We start from the raw sequence: 14,041 nt of genomic DNA, 5'->3' as shown, positions 1-14,041 counted from the left end.
TGTGCTCAGCAAGGCAGTTTTGTGTTTGAGCGCCCCCAAGTTGTGTTTTACTGTAACTTCAGAAGCTCCAGACACGTGTGCAAAAGCGGCATTCTCATTAAAAAAAAACGAACCCGAGGCGTTTTTTTTTTTTTTGACGCTTTGGCGCGTGGCGTTTTTTCGCGTCGGTGTGCACACTCTCATTGGTGCCCTTTGTTTAGTCACGAGGCGTTAAACGTCGGCAAAAATCGCCGGCGAAATTCGTCCCGGTGTGAACAGGCCTTAAGGCAAAGGAGACTCATTTATTAAATGTTACCTTTCTCAACTAAAATCTTTGAGGTTCATCGTTTTTTACAGACTAGATTGAATCAGGACAGAGGCCGACAAATTCCTTTCTTTTAATTATGGTTTCTGTAGAATTGATCATATATGTCACCAAATATCAGAGCTTCTTATCTGTTCACAGAATTGTCCTTAGCAGCTCCAACATCATTAAATGTGTTTTTTTTTAACATCATGTTCATTCTGAGATCAAAACAAGTTCATTTCAGGTCAAATAAGAAGAACTTCTGGATCTATTTCCAAATATTCCAGCAACTCCAACCAAAGAAGAAGAGTTTGCTCGGTTTCAAAGAGATTCCAACACCTTTATGAGGTTTGGAGCTGCTCTGGGATCAGGTTGTCATTAGTGTGAGCTTTCATATCCCTTCAAAGCCTTCAGCGCACATCTGCTGACTGTTTGGCTAAATGCTTTACAGCGTACATTTTTCTGATCTGATTTTCTTCCTCTGCTGTATTCTCACTTCAAACAAAAACTATTTGCTTTCCTGCAGCAAAAGTAATCTCTGATAATACACCCGTCTGAGAACACACAGTGTACTTTCGGGGTTTTCATTAACTAATCCAGCTGACTTTCTAATCCACTGGTTTGGAGCCGTCGTGTTTACACAGCTGATATTTACCGTCGAGCCAAAATCCAGGATTATTAAAAGGCTTATTTGCCCTCCCTTTATACAGAAATATTTTTTTAAAAAGCAGAAAACAAAAACTAATGTGTAAAAATGAATGTTGGATGACTAAAAGTGTTGTATTTCATGCAGCCAATTCTGCGTTTATGCCGCTGAACTGGGCCGGCTCTGAATTACAGTTTTTTTGGGGGGGTTTTCATCGACTTTAGTTGTGTTGGCATTTCGGTCAGGTAGCAAATTTCATGTCAGTATGACTTATGATATACGGGCTTATGGGGGGCTGTGGGGTGGGGTATAAAAATGTCGTCTCAGCCGCTCCAACGAAGCCAAAGTGCGTGAAATCTGATCTTAGGTTGAAAGATTTTTACAGAGCTTTTTATCACACATCCTCATCAACCTGTAAAGTCTTCCCCCAGTCGAAGACTTTCACCTTTTTTTTTTTTTACAAGTCGGATTTCTAAGCAACTCCTGGTTGGGAAAAAACCGATGAGCGTCGCTGTGCAGAAACATCGCTCCTCTGTGTCTAATTTTAGACGGCTTTCTCAGCACAAAGCCTCAACTTGCTGCCGTTTAGACGGCAGTTTGTGTTTCACTCTGCCTTTTGAAGTGTGTTTGAACGAGATGAGCGGCGTAGGTCATTTCTGAAAGGTAAGGAGCCTCTTTCCAACAGGCATGGGTGAGGTTTTTAATCTCTACGGATAAGGAATATATATTTGAGGGTGGGGCTGCAAAACATCAGGGGCTTTGTTCCCTAAATATTCTGCTGATCTACTTGATGTATTGCTGGTACTTAGCAGACCATTTGAAAAATGCTTACAAGTAACTTTGGTTCATAAAGAGCACATTGTAGTTTGAATAATTTTTGCACATAAATCTGGGTTTTTAACTGTGAACATTTATATTTCTCCTTTTTTTTGTTTCTAGATACGTTGAGTAGGATTTTATGGAAAATCTTTCTCATTTTCAGACTGAAAGTGAATGAATTTTTTGAAAAATAAGGAACTCATGTTTGTATGCAGTTGATGGCACTCATAGTATTCATAGGGGCTGTGGAATTTATGTATGAAAAGTGCATACGCCACCTGTTTCTCCGAGTTCATACAACGTAAAGCCATCAATCTGGAGGTATCCTTGGAAGCGCTCCCTGTTCACCCACGATGACAGGCTGCCGTCCTCGTACTCTGCAACAAGGAGACAAAATCTTTCAGCAGCTCATCGGCAGTCAGGGCACAAAGCGTCTGCATCCAAACGCCAGGCAGAGCTCTCAGCTGATGGCGGCGTTGTCAAAGTATCACGGTTTGGCACAAGCAAGCGCTCCTGGAAGTGAAGTGCGGGGGGGGCACAGGCTCGGGGGTCAGATAAACAACCATCAGACATCGTTCAGGGAGAAGGGTGCCTCAGCCCGAATGCAATGCTCCCAGTCGGAGAGAGAAGATTGGGAATCAATGCAGACACAAACAAACATAAGTAACGGGTTCAAAGACGTGACGGGCTAGATGGTCCAGCCCTGCTTATTTCACTAAAGACCCACTGATTTATTTTAAGTGTTTTTGGTGTTTTGACATGTTTTTGTGGCATTTTTCTAATGATGGAGGACATATAGAAAACAAGTATTTGTTTATTCAAATTGCTGTGAATCAGGAACAGATGAAAAAAATGCTGTTGCGAAAAGGATTGTGTTTGTGGCGGGTCATAAGCTCCCTGCTCCACTCCATTCCGATGCATCCACTGTCAAACAGATCCATGTACGTCTTTGTTTGCCTCGTCTGAGCTGGAATCTGGATCTTAAAAAAAAAATAGCTCCCATAATGCTCACCATTTTTGTTGCAGCGCTAATGTTAGGTTGGCGGGTGTGAAGAGTGTAAATAAGGGGATGACGGGAAGAGGAGACGGGCTTACTCTGCGCCAACGGTTCCACCTACAACTCTGAAGCAAATTTGTAATCAAATCATGCTGCTCTGAAGAAACAATGTCTTAGAAAATATTTGGTTTTTTGACCCACATGAGTTGTACATAAGAAAAGCCTTGAAACAAACACAAAAGGAGGCTTGTTGCCGGGGTAACACCTGGAGGCGACATGCATACGGCTGCTGGAGGTTACACCGAACGTGGACCCAGGCTTCCTGAAACACAGCTGAGAGAGAAAGGCGCATAATTGATGTCAAGTGTAGTAAAGACCTTATTATGGCCCGTTAATAAGTTAACATGGCCTTTCCGCTTCTGTTATAAGTAATTACAAGAGCGCTGACGACTTTTAACATCGTTCCTCGAAGGAGCTGGGAGCAAAATACTGAACATGACAACTCAAAACCCGGAACGTGCTTCTAAAACCCACAAGGTCGTAGTGTGCAGCAGTGATACAATGTGTGAACGCTCAGGAGCCCGCTGAGTCAGTCAATCTGGCAGACATACCAAAGACTTCTTTCCACAGATGTTTGGGCTTTATAGACAGCAGGCTGCTGCTCAACTTCTCCCCCAAAAGCAGCAGAGAGAATTGCAAGGGGAGGGGGGGGACCCTGCTCTGAGATTCCTGATGGACTGAACCTGCTTCACCTTGAAACAAATTGGATGTGCTTTCTTTAGGAGCGGGAGCCTCACAAACTGGGAGCGGTCCTACAGGAGCCTGTCAGGCCCCCAGTCCTCTCAGCAGGAGACAAGGCAGAAAGATGAGAAACAGACAGGGGGGGTATCGAAACAGACGGTGGGTGGAGTGGCGTGATCCGGCGTCAAGAACTGGAAACAGAGGGAGGAGGAAGCTCCGACACATCTCGAGGATCAAGGTTAACGGCACAGAGGACCTCCAAGAATATGCAAATGGCGGAGGAAGAAGATGAACTAAAGGGAAAGGCGCCAAAGAGTGGGGAGGAGGGCCGAACCATCAGAGATAAATCTACTGGGAAAGATAAAGGAAGAAGCTGAGGATAAAAAGATCGATGACCATAAACGGAACAGAAGGCGGTATGATAATGAGGCAGCGAGGGGAAAAAAACACATTTCTGTGAACTCCTGACTGCAGTTGGTGGAAATCCATTTGTTTTAGGGAAAAGGTGACAAAAGAGAAGCTCTGGCCGAAGCCAAAAGTAGACTATGGTTTAAGAATTTACTTAGAAAATGCAGCAACTCAAAAACTTCTATGTGAAAAATATCTTGATGTTCTGATGGCCCCCCTTCAAATCTAAGCTGACCTCGTTCCTGGCAAGAGCTTCAAAAATTCACACTTCTTCAGACTGTTTTGAACTTTTACTAGCCAAGTGAAGCTTGCAGTGTCTGAGATGCAGCTCCTGAGGCTTCGGCAGCGTTTCAGAGAGGCACAGTGGAGCAGCGCTGCCTCGCCCTGGTTTCCCAACTATCGCTGCTCCTCCAACTCCTCAACGCCATGGCCAAAAACCTTTGCGAATGTTTTATTTTTCGTTTTGCACAACTGAATTCACACATCCACAACCCTCACACTATGATTCTGCATCAAAGCACAGTTTTTGTTTAATCATTTGGTAACCTCACCTGCTCTTTTAAGGCTGCATCTCCATTATTTCAAGGCCTGCCACATAAGAGAGTCCCATTTATTACATTTAGATCCAACAGTGGGCGTAACTTTTTCTACACACGGGTCTAAATTAGACGTGCCAGTTCGCAGAAACAACAATGATGTGATCTCATGGGCAGATGTAAATCTGGAGTCATTGTGTTGTTTTTCCAGAGCGCAGTGTGACCTGCGGCCAATCATCTGCATCGGAGGCTCGCTCGCCCACAACAACAAGCTTCATCAATGAGGAAATACAGCCGACGCCATCAACCAATAATGAAGCCCAAACTTTGAGAGCATCAAATCCTGTTTACTGTCAAAGTAACCCCCCATGGGTAAAGCCCCCAGAGAACTGTGCACACACACATCTGCCACCAAAGGAGACCTCGTCGTTTATGCCCCTCATTATGGAACGGCAAGTGCTTTAAAAGCACTTCTAGCAGTGACAAATTCCCAAATTCCATATTTGAATATAAAAATAATGATCTTTAATTCACCTTAAGAAAAGGTTTCAATGTTTATCACTTCAAAAGAAGTTATGTTAAGTTGAAAACAAAGCAGAAAAAACATCTAAAATAGATGTAGAAGTAAACAAGTTTAAACCAGCGGCCTGCAACCTTTCACAATAAAAGAGCCATTTGACCAAAACCCAACCAGAGCTGCAAAGTCTGACCTCATCATACAGAAAAATCCAACTCCGATCATCTTTTGATCTATTTTCAAAGCGTTTCCAGAGGTCGTTTGATAACAATCATGCAGTTTTTAGCCAAAGTAAAAGCATTCCTGTGTTGTTTTCCAGTTCATCAGAAATTCCCCTCTGATTGTGTGGGTGGAACGGTGGACGCAGAGAAAGACCGTTCTTCACTTCATGCATCTATACAGATGCTCTCATGCTAGCTAACAGCTCCTCACACCCCCCAACCACAGCGAGCAATGTTGGAGCCGTACAGTTTAGATCCAGATTCCAGCTCAAGGCCCGTACACACCGGGACGAATATTCGCCAGGCGTTATTCGCTAGCGTTTTTCGCCACGGTTTTTGTGTTCACACCCAGCCGATTTTCAAGCATCAGTAGCTCCAACTGGTGCTTGTTTCGGGGATATTTTAGAATGTCCGTCATTATTTCTTCGCGGCAGTGTAGATGCAACTCGGCGTCTATCTTCTTCGCTGGTATGTGTGCTCAGCAAGGCAGTTTTGTGTTTGAGCGCCCCCAAGTTGTGTTTTACTGTAACTTCAGACGCTCCAGACACGTGTGCAAAAGCGCAATTCTCATTGGTCAAATAGATTTCGACGCGAGGCGTCAAAAAAAAAAAACGAACCCGAGGCGTTTTTTTTTTTTGACGCTTTGACACATGGCGTTTTTTCGCGTCGGTGTGCACACTCTCATTGGTGCCCTTTGTTTAGTCACGAGGCGTTAAACGTCGGCGAAAATCTCGCCGGCGAAATTCGTCCCGATGTGAACGGGCCTTCAGACTAGGAAAACCAAGACCTGCATGGACCTTTTCGTAGCCCTTACGTCACCGCTAAAAGCTTTTTTCAAACTGCATTTTCACAACCTGATTCACAGCGAGTTGAATAAAGAAATACTCTTAAATGCAATTCTAAGCTTATGGGTAATTTTCTAAATACATCCTCAAAAAAACGCCTTAAAGGCCCGTACACATCGGGACGAATTTCGCGCGCGATTTTCGCCGGCGTTTAACGCCTCTCGACTAAACAAAGGGCACCAATGAGAGTGTGCACACCGACGCGAAAAAACGCCACGCGTCAAAAAAAAAAAACGCCTCGGTTTCGTTTGTTTTTTTGACGTGTCGCGTCGAAATCTATTCGACCAATGAGAATGGCGCTTTTGCACACGTGTCTGGAGCCTCTGAAGTTACAGTAAAACATAACTTGGGGGCGCTCAAACACAAAACTGCCTTGCTGAGCACATATACCAGCGAAGAAGATAGACGCCGAGTAGCGTCTACACTGCCGCGAAGAAATAATGACGGACATTCTAAAATATCCCCGAAACAAGCACCAGTTGGAGCTACTGGTGCTTGAAATATTCATGTTTTCTTTGTATGATTCTGACAAGCGCGTAAATACTTGCTCTCTTCTTCTGAGTGAAAAGCGACTTTAAGAAGCGTAAAGTTGCGCAGCGCCACCTTGTGTACAGGAGTATTTCTGTTTTACATTAAGCGCCATCTAATGTCAGGGAATGAAATTGCATGTTCGCTCGGCTCATCGTCAGCGAAAATCGCCTGGGTGTGAACACAAAAACCGTGGCGAAAAACGCTGGCGAATAACGCCTGGCGAATATTCGTCCCGGTGTGTACGGGCCTTTAGAAGAAGTTAAAAACACCATTTTCTTTAGAGTGTGACTTTATAGATATTTTTATAAATTTGACATACATGATAAAATGGCCTAGAGATTAGTGACACTGAGGCAGTAATCTGATTACCATTACTCTTATGTATTCGTTGAAATTCTACTTGATTTTAGAGGCAAATGTTTGGTGTCATTCAAACAACCACATGTTTCAGACTGTGGGAAGAGGTGACAAGGCGTGTGCAAAGCAGGTTTCCTGCATGACAACAGAGTGAAAGGTGTAGAAAGAAGACCGTGGTGAGAGCAGCCATGTTGTTGGCTTGGAGAGGCCGCCGCAGAGACGGGAAGCAGAGCTTGAGGCAGCAGAGATGAAGATGCCGAGGTTCTCTTAGTGAGTGACCAAGAATGAATCCATCAGAGGAACAGATCATGTTTTGGAGATAAATGCAGGGAAGCAGTTGGAGTTGGTTGAACATGTTGAGAGTGATGATGTTGATGTTGGTAAAATGATGCTGGGGTTGGAGCTACCAGGTAAGAAGAAAAGACCTGGATGTAGAGGGGGAGGACATGAGGAGGTGAACGGTATGGGAGAGAAAAGAGTTAGAAGGAGGCGGGTAATTCACATTGGCGCCCCCTGAAGGGAGCCGCAGTAAGGCGCAGAAGATGACATCACTCAAACGCCGTAATTCCAGGCTTGGTAAAACACGTTCAAGCAACCACTTCAATAAATAAATAAATATCAATGAAAACGCGTTCAAAAGTCTTGCATTCACACGTCACTACAAAGGTTTTTAAGACAATTTCTTAGGTTAAGAGAAGCACAGCCATTGAACGCGTGTCTGGAGTTAAATCACTTCAACTGGGGTGGCCGTGGTGCAGCGGTAGGGCGGTCGACCCATGATCGTAAGGTTGCAGGTCCGATTCCCGAGTCGAAGTGTCCTTGGGCAAGACACTGAACCCCACCTTGCCTCTGGTGGTAGGCGGACGCCTGTGTTTGGCAGCGGAGCGGCCACCAGTGTGTGAATGAGTGTGTGTGTGACTGGGTAAATAGGTCTGTGACTGTAAAGCACTTTGTCCTTGTAGGAAGAAAGGCGCTATACAAGTATACGCCATTTACCATCTTTGACCAATCGGGGACTCTGATTTGGTAGTGATGTATGGATGGCGTCCCTTTTAATTCACAGAAGTGCCAATCGTTTGAAAATTGCTCATGAAGGAGAAATGAATAATTGCTGTTCCTGCCCGACCAGAATTCTGTGACACCAAGTCACTTATAGTTCGCAATAGGCTCCGTGCACGAAAGTAAGGAGTTCTACTTCCGCCGCCTTGAGTGTGAGGCCGACCATTTCCGGCTTGCGACTTCTATAGCAGCGACACGGCAGATTTTGATTGCGAAAGATGGTATATTTCGCCCGTTTTCTACAAGGTCTCTCGAAAATCGACGTGAACGACATCTACAGGATTGTCGACCAGTGCGTGGTTACATGGGCAAAATATCGTGTCTAAAATATATAGTGTCGAAAATACCGAAAGGAAATGTGTTCCGTTGTAAACAAACCTGTGCTGTCACATATTATGCAGCAGCTCGGTAACATACGAGGCGATCTTCCAAACGTGCTTTTATTAATTTTATGAATATTATGAAGTGCCTGTTCGCTCATCATTTTATATTTAATCCTTGTGGTCAGTGCTTTTTTTGTGGAAGAAGAACAGAACTGAAGAACACCCCAGTGTTAGCCAGTGTTGTTAGCCTCTCCTAACAACATCAGCCTTTATTTGTCGGGGCACAATTAGAAACACAATTCCATGTGTCGTGATTTTTTGAACAGTTTCTAAGGACTGAGCGGCATTTCTGCTCTGAAAAGCTCACACACACTGTGTGCTCTGCTCTGTCCTCGCGAGTCCGGCAGCCGCTAACCCAGAGCGGCGGCTCGGCTCGCAGTTCGAATTCTCACACATAACAAAACGCACACGTAACAAAGCACCCTCCCCTCAAACACATTAATAAATCCGGCTGCTCTGCTCAGAGAGGTTCACTCGGTCCACTGGCACCGGAGCCCGAACGCAGAGCTCGGATGCCGGGTCCAGACGTCAGTGAGCACGCATCCCCCCCGCATCTCCCTCGTGAGGGGTGAAAGAGAGGGGAGACCCAGCGGGGCGAGAGCGGAGCGGGGCTTTACGCGGGGCGTCCGCAGAGCCGCTGATCGGTCCCGTATGAGCTCACAAGCTTTCTCTCAGCGAAACACCGTCTATGCATGACGTAACCCAGAGCAACAGTGACACACGATCGGAATGACCGTTTACATGCTCCACGATCGGATAAACGATCGGTATACCCAGCTATCTCGATCGGAAAGAAATTTTGATCCGAACGAGTCTGACCGGGGCAAAGTATTCTGATCGGCGTGTTTACATGACGCATTTTCTTTCCGATTGCTGCAAATACGAAACACGACTCGTCTTGCTTGGGGTAAAGTCCTCCCGCCGTGTTCACCATCCATTCGGCTCTCACCGACACATCTACTGGAAAGCTATGAAAGCTTATATTAGTACTGTTGTACTTTGACAAATTCGCACACGGGTATACACAACAATGTTGTGATGTCTTTGTCACGCGTTGAAACACCAAACGCCTTTCTTTTACCCGAAATCCGCTCCTATTTACTCAAAACTAGCAACTCAACAAAACTCCCCACAACAATAACACGACCAACAGGAAGTTGTCGGCCTCACACTCGAAACACGGAAGTTAACCGGAAGTTCTTTCGTGCACGTAGTCTATAGAGCTGTGAAAGTACGCCTGTACAATATATCGCATATTTATCGTTAGCGCGGTATCAAGCTGTGCAATACGAATTTCGTGAAATACGACGAAAATTGCTATATACGGTCACCTTAAATGTGCTAAAACAATCTTATGGCAGCTTGAAGTATTTGAAGGATCAAAAGAATCCATTTATGCATTTGACCAATCGGATGGAGCCTTTTTACCTTAGATGTTTACCTCCTTTGTGGACTAGGGTCATTTGGAGTATAATTGAATTTGCTATTTGTTCATGTATCGTCATCGAATTATTGATCAATTATTATCGCGTATTGCTCATACCGCGCAGTCCTATGAGAAAGTAAAGGTCTGGGCCAAGATGCTCTCTAGTATGTTCAGCATGTTCTTGAACTCGCATCACATGCCCGGTGTGCACGTCTGTGTATGAGAGTGATCTCAGGTAGTCATGTTTGCAGTGAAAACCTGCAGTTTTACAAACAATGGAGACACTGACCACTGAAGCAATGTAAGATCAACTTTGAAGTAGAGCCAAGTATGAAATGAGTTTATGTGTGAATTAAGCAGCAACAGGTGAATACTCAACAAATATTCCCGTTAAATGAGTCTGTTTTCATTTCTACACAAACATGACAGACACAGTCTTTATCTTCAAAACACACAGTGATCAAACCTGCTCAGCGCTTAAGGCACGACAACAGAGCGGACCTGCATGTGTCCCCGTACAGAACAGAAGATTAGGGTAATTAAATATGTATGAGCTGTTCTGCAGGACCACATTCTTATGCTTCACTTCAAAAGGGACGCCGCCGTTTGTGATGCGCACCACAGCTATCAAAGCCCAACAACAATATGTCGAATATAACTTTACACAAAGCAAGAGGTTGCGTTCGGGCGGAGTGGCTCTGCTCAGTGGGAGCTCTTCCTGAGAAACAAAAACAGAAGAGCAGCAGGAGTGCAGTTAATGTCTAATGACTATTTTGAATCTGCTTCTTCTCAAGCTACGTGACAAAAAAGAAAAAACTCAAATGCCAAGGGAAGAGCAGGATGAAAGACATTTGCATCTTCTGGGAAGTGTCACCCTTTTAAAGCCTGTAGATTAAAACAATACTCGCTCGCGAAAAATAGAATATGCAAGTCCTGCAATATAATATCCCAGCACGCACTGGGTGCCTATGCAAATATCTCTTTGGAGGTTTAGCCAAATAACATTTGATAAAAAGTTTGAGACAGATCATCATGCAAAGGGAGGGTAATAGAAAACCGCATCAGGTGGCCGCCACTCATTTATTTTCTTATCCAGCATTCAGCCGGAGCAATTTCAGGGAGGCCAGTGTGGAGAGAGATGTGCCGCTGCAGACAGAAAGGAGATGCTGGAGACTACAGGTGATTAAAAACAAGAGAAGGGACAGGAAACTGCATTTTTGGGATTCAGGGGGGAGGAGGGGGAGGAGCAGCCTGTCCCTGTAAGTAATGCTTTATGCTGAAAGAAATACAGTTTGTTTTGATCCACGTTCTCACTGCCTTGTTCTCTCTATGAAAGGAAAGCAGGACAGAATCCAGGTCGATGCGCCAACCATGGCGATGCACGGAATCCACAACACCCTCCAGATCAGGGTCATGGAGGAATCTGCGGCCAGCGGCGTTTTCGTCGTCAGCATCCTGTGCGGAGAGCCCCTGCTGCTGCATTTCTGGGTCAGGAAGCCCGCTTTCCGCAACGGCCAGGTGGAGCAGACGCACGTGACCCCGAAGACGGCAGCCGAGGTGACGTTTGTCTTACGGGTGACCCACCGCGCACCCAACCTTCCCAACTGCCACTACTGGAGCCCGTTCGTGCTGGCGCTGTGCCTGGACGCCCTGTACTACCGCTTTCGCCTGCCGGCTCACATTCAGTGCGTGCTCCACATCCAGGAGATCCTTCAGGCACGAGGAGAGCTCACACTGACGCGCTGAAGCCTGAGCAAGATGAGACAAGCGGCGTGTGACGCCTCTACCGTTTGCACGTTCTGCAACTCAAACAGCTTCCACACTTCCAGAAAGCTTTAGGACCGTTTCCGTGGAAATATGGACCTTTTGGATCTCTTTCCAGCACATCAGAAGGCATGGGGCTGGGAATTGAGGATGGGAAACTCCTTCATGCTTCTTTTTTGGCATTTTACAAGTCCTATTCACTAGGATTGTGTTTCTTTCCCTCTCACATGATGCTCATCTCAATATATGAGTTCATAATAAAACCATACGATACAGGCTATTTCTTTAACCTAAGCGGATACAATCTAGATCTATATTATTCATTTAGCATGTAAAACTATCAAATGACTTAACTAAGAAACTTTTTTATTGTTAACCAACCAACATAACAGCATAACAGCTTTAAACAGTAAAACCAGCATTATGGATCCGAGTGATTATTTTGATCTTTTAGTCTGCATGTTTTGTTTTTTGTGGCATATTAATTTATTCCACAATTAAGTTTAAAGTATCTACCGTGAGCCTTACTCTGCTTTGTGACTTCTCATCATAACACTTTGACTTTTCATTTTCCTTTCTTCTAACTTCCCATTTGTCCGTGAATTATCCGAAAAACAATACGCCTAAAACTGAAGAATTTTGTCTGGAAATGAACCTGGTGTGGCCACACGTTTGACTTTAACACCCGTTTGGTTTAGTTTTATTTGAGATTCACTAAGCTGTTGGCCTGCAAACATAACACAAACTCTGCACAAGTTTCTTTTTTTGAACTGTGGTCTCTCCCACTCAGGACGGCAGTCCGTGCACAGAGGCCCGCTATGTACGTACGCCCAGAGACAAGCGACCACAACATCACTGGCCTGACCACACACATATAATCGTGGCAGAACCCTGGGTGCTTCATGATGGGCCCGGCACACCGAGTCAAGTCAGTGCGGTGAGGAAGATGAAAGGAGGGAAGCGGGAACGGAAAACTAGAGGAACGCAGTTCAAGGTACCAGAGGACGAGGAGTTTAAGAAAAGTGGCAAAACACTCACCATCGTAGGTAAAATAATCTCCGTCCTTAAAGACCACAACCGCAGGAAGCTCCGGCATGGAGATGGACTGAAAAATAATAAAATAACAAAGGGCTTTGAGTAAAAATAATGAATGTCTTTAGATCTTATCAATAAATTATCAATTGAGATCTGAAAGAGAACACAATGTATACGAAATATCCCAAATTTCTGTTTACATTTGACAACATAAATCAGAATATGAGTTTAATTTATTTGTTATATTTAAAAATAATTGAAGTTTGTACCTCTGGCACGGCATCCTCTGAAGCCGAGAAGAAGTATGTATAGACGATGAGCTCAGAGGCTGCATCGTTGTATTTCTCCTGCAACACAGAAGCTCTCATCAGACCTTTTTCACCTGACGGACACACTTTTAAAGGGTCGACGCAAACAGCGCTTACTTTCAGGGGAGAGTCCCCGCCAACGTACACGAAGAGGACGTCGTGCCGTTTCATCATGTGCTCAAACATCTGCGTGCTGGGAAGCGCCCGCACGGCCGGTCTGCGGGAAACCAACAGAGATCAGCTCGTTGGATGCAGCCTCCAATCCAACACTTCCTGAGGTTTCCAGTCCGGTTTCTGAGGCAACAGCACCACCTGGTGGACAATCAAAACTCTGCAGCCCTGGATGAAACTCGGGGCCAAGCTTTTGATCAAGCCCACTGTCACGGATCAAGCCCGGTTCCCCCTCAAGGCAGGGAAGCTGTCGGGCTCAGGCGATACAGAGGTTTAAAGTGGAGCATTGAGCTAGGAAACAAACATGGCCTGGAATGATAAGCCCGCTTGGACAGCTCTCATTAGTGCAGCACTTTTTCCTTTGAAATAAGCGAAGTTGTGCTCCGTTTTGTTTGAAGCCTGCGACTTACCCTGCCACCCTGTTGGCAAACTCCACGATATCATCTTTCGTTCTTGGTCCTTTGTAATTGTATGCGAGATCTGCCTTTAGCCTAAAAACAAAAAGGCAAAGACAAAGCAGAAGTGAAAAGTGATCCATTGTTTCTGCTCTTCCGCTGACAAATAGATTTATGCTTAAATGCAAGAGCAACGTTTGTCTGTGTTTTTTATCTAAAAAACAAAAAAGGGTGAAACAATAAAACAGTTGCTGCATAACAGTGTTGAGTTTGATTTAGAGCCAATTTCAGGAGTGACATTTGTATTTGTTATCATGAAGCAAAGAGCAGGGCGTCTTAAGGTCAAAGAGGCTCTTGGTGAAAGTTAAAAAGGCCGAAACAACCAAAGTAATCCATCAGACGGAGCGCAGAAGGATTAGGAATGGGGGGAAAGAAAAAGAAAAAGCAATGCATGGGTTCAGAAACACTAAAAGAACAAACCATTGTGCTATTTTGTGGGGTCCAGATGACCCCACTCCCAACGTTAACGTGCCTCCGAGGCAAATGAAACTCCTAAACTGACTACATTCAAATGCCTGGATGACAACAGTCACAGA

The 14,041-nt window shown here is 44.9% G+C and overlaps 1 protein-coding gene across 2 annotated transcripts in view; it reads right to left on the bottom strand.

The window, feature by feature from the left end:
- tmx3 (thioredoxin related transmembrane protein 3) overlaps nt 1–14,041 on the bottom strand; it is a 42,387-nt gene that overhangs the window by 23,293 nt on the left and 5,053 nt on the right. For both annotated transcript variants that reach the window (XM_004081160.4, XM_023949967.1), the window contains exons 6-10: nt 13,461–13,541; nt 12,997–13,096; nt 12,841–12,918; nt 12,575–12,641; nt 2,030–2,128 (exon numbers count right to left, since the gene is read on the bottom strand). In XM_004081160.4, coding sequence (XP_004081208.2) covers nt 2,030–2,128; nt 12,575–12,641; nt 12,841–12,918; nt 12,997–13,096; nt 13,461–13,541 — 425 coding nt within the window. The remainder of the gene's footprint in view (nt 1–2,029; nt 2,129–12,574; nt 12,642–12,840; nt 12,919–12,996; nt 13,097–13,460; nt 13,542–14,041) is intronic.

The sequence above is a fragment of the Oryzias latipes genome, chromosome 20 (assembly GCF_002234675.1).
Source record: "Oryzias latipes chromosome 20, ASM223467v1".
NCBI classification, from domain to species: domain Eukaryota; kingdom Metazoa; phylum Chordata; class Actinopteri; order Beloniformes; family Adrianichthyidae; genus Oryzias; species Oryzias latipes.
The sequence above is the reverse complement of the archived record's forward strand: the minus strand, read 5'-3'. Positions and strand labels throughout refer to the sequence as shown.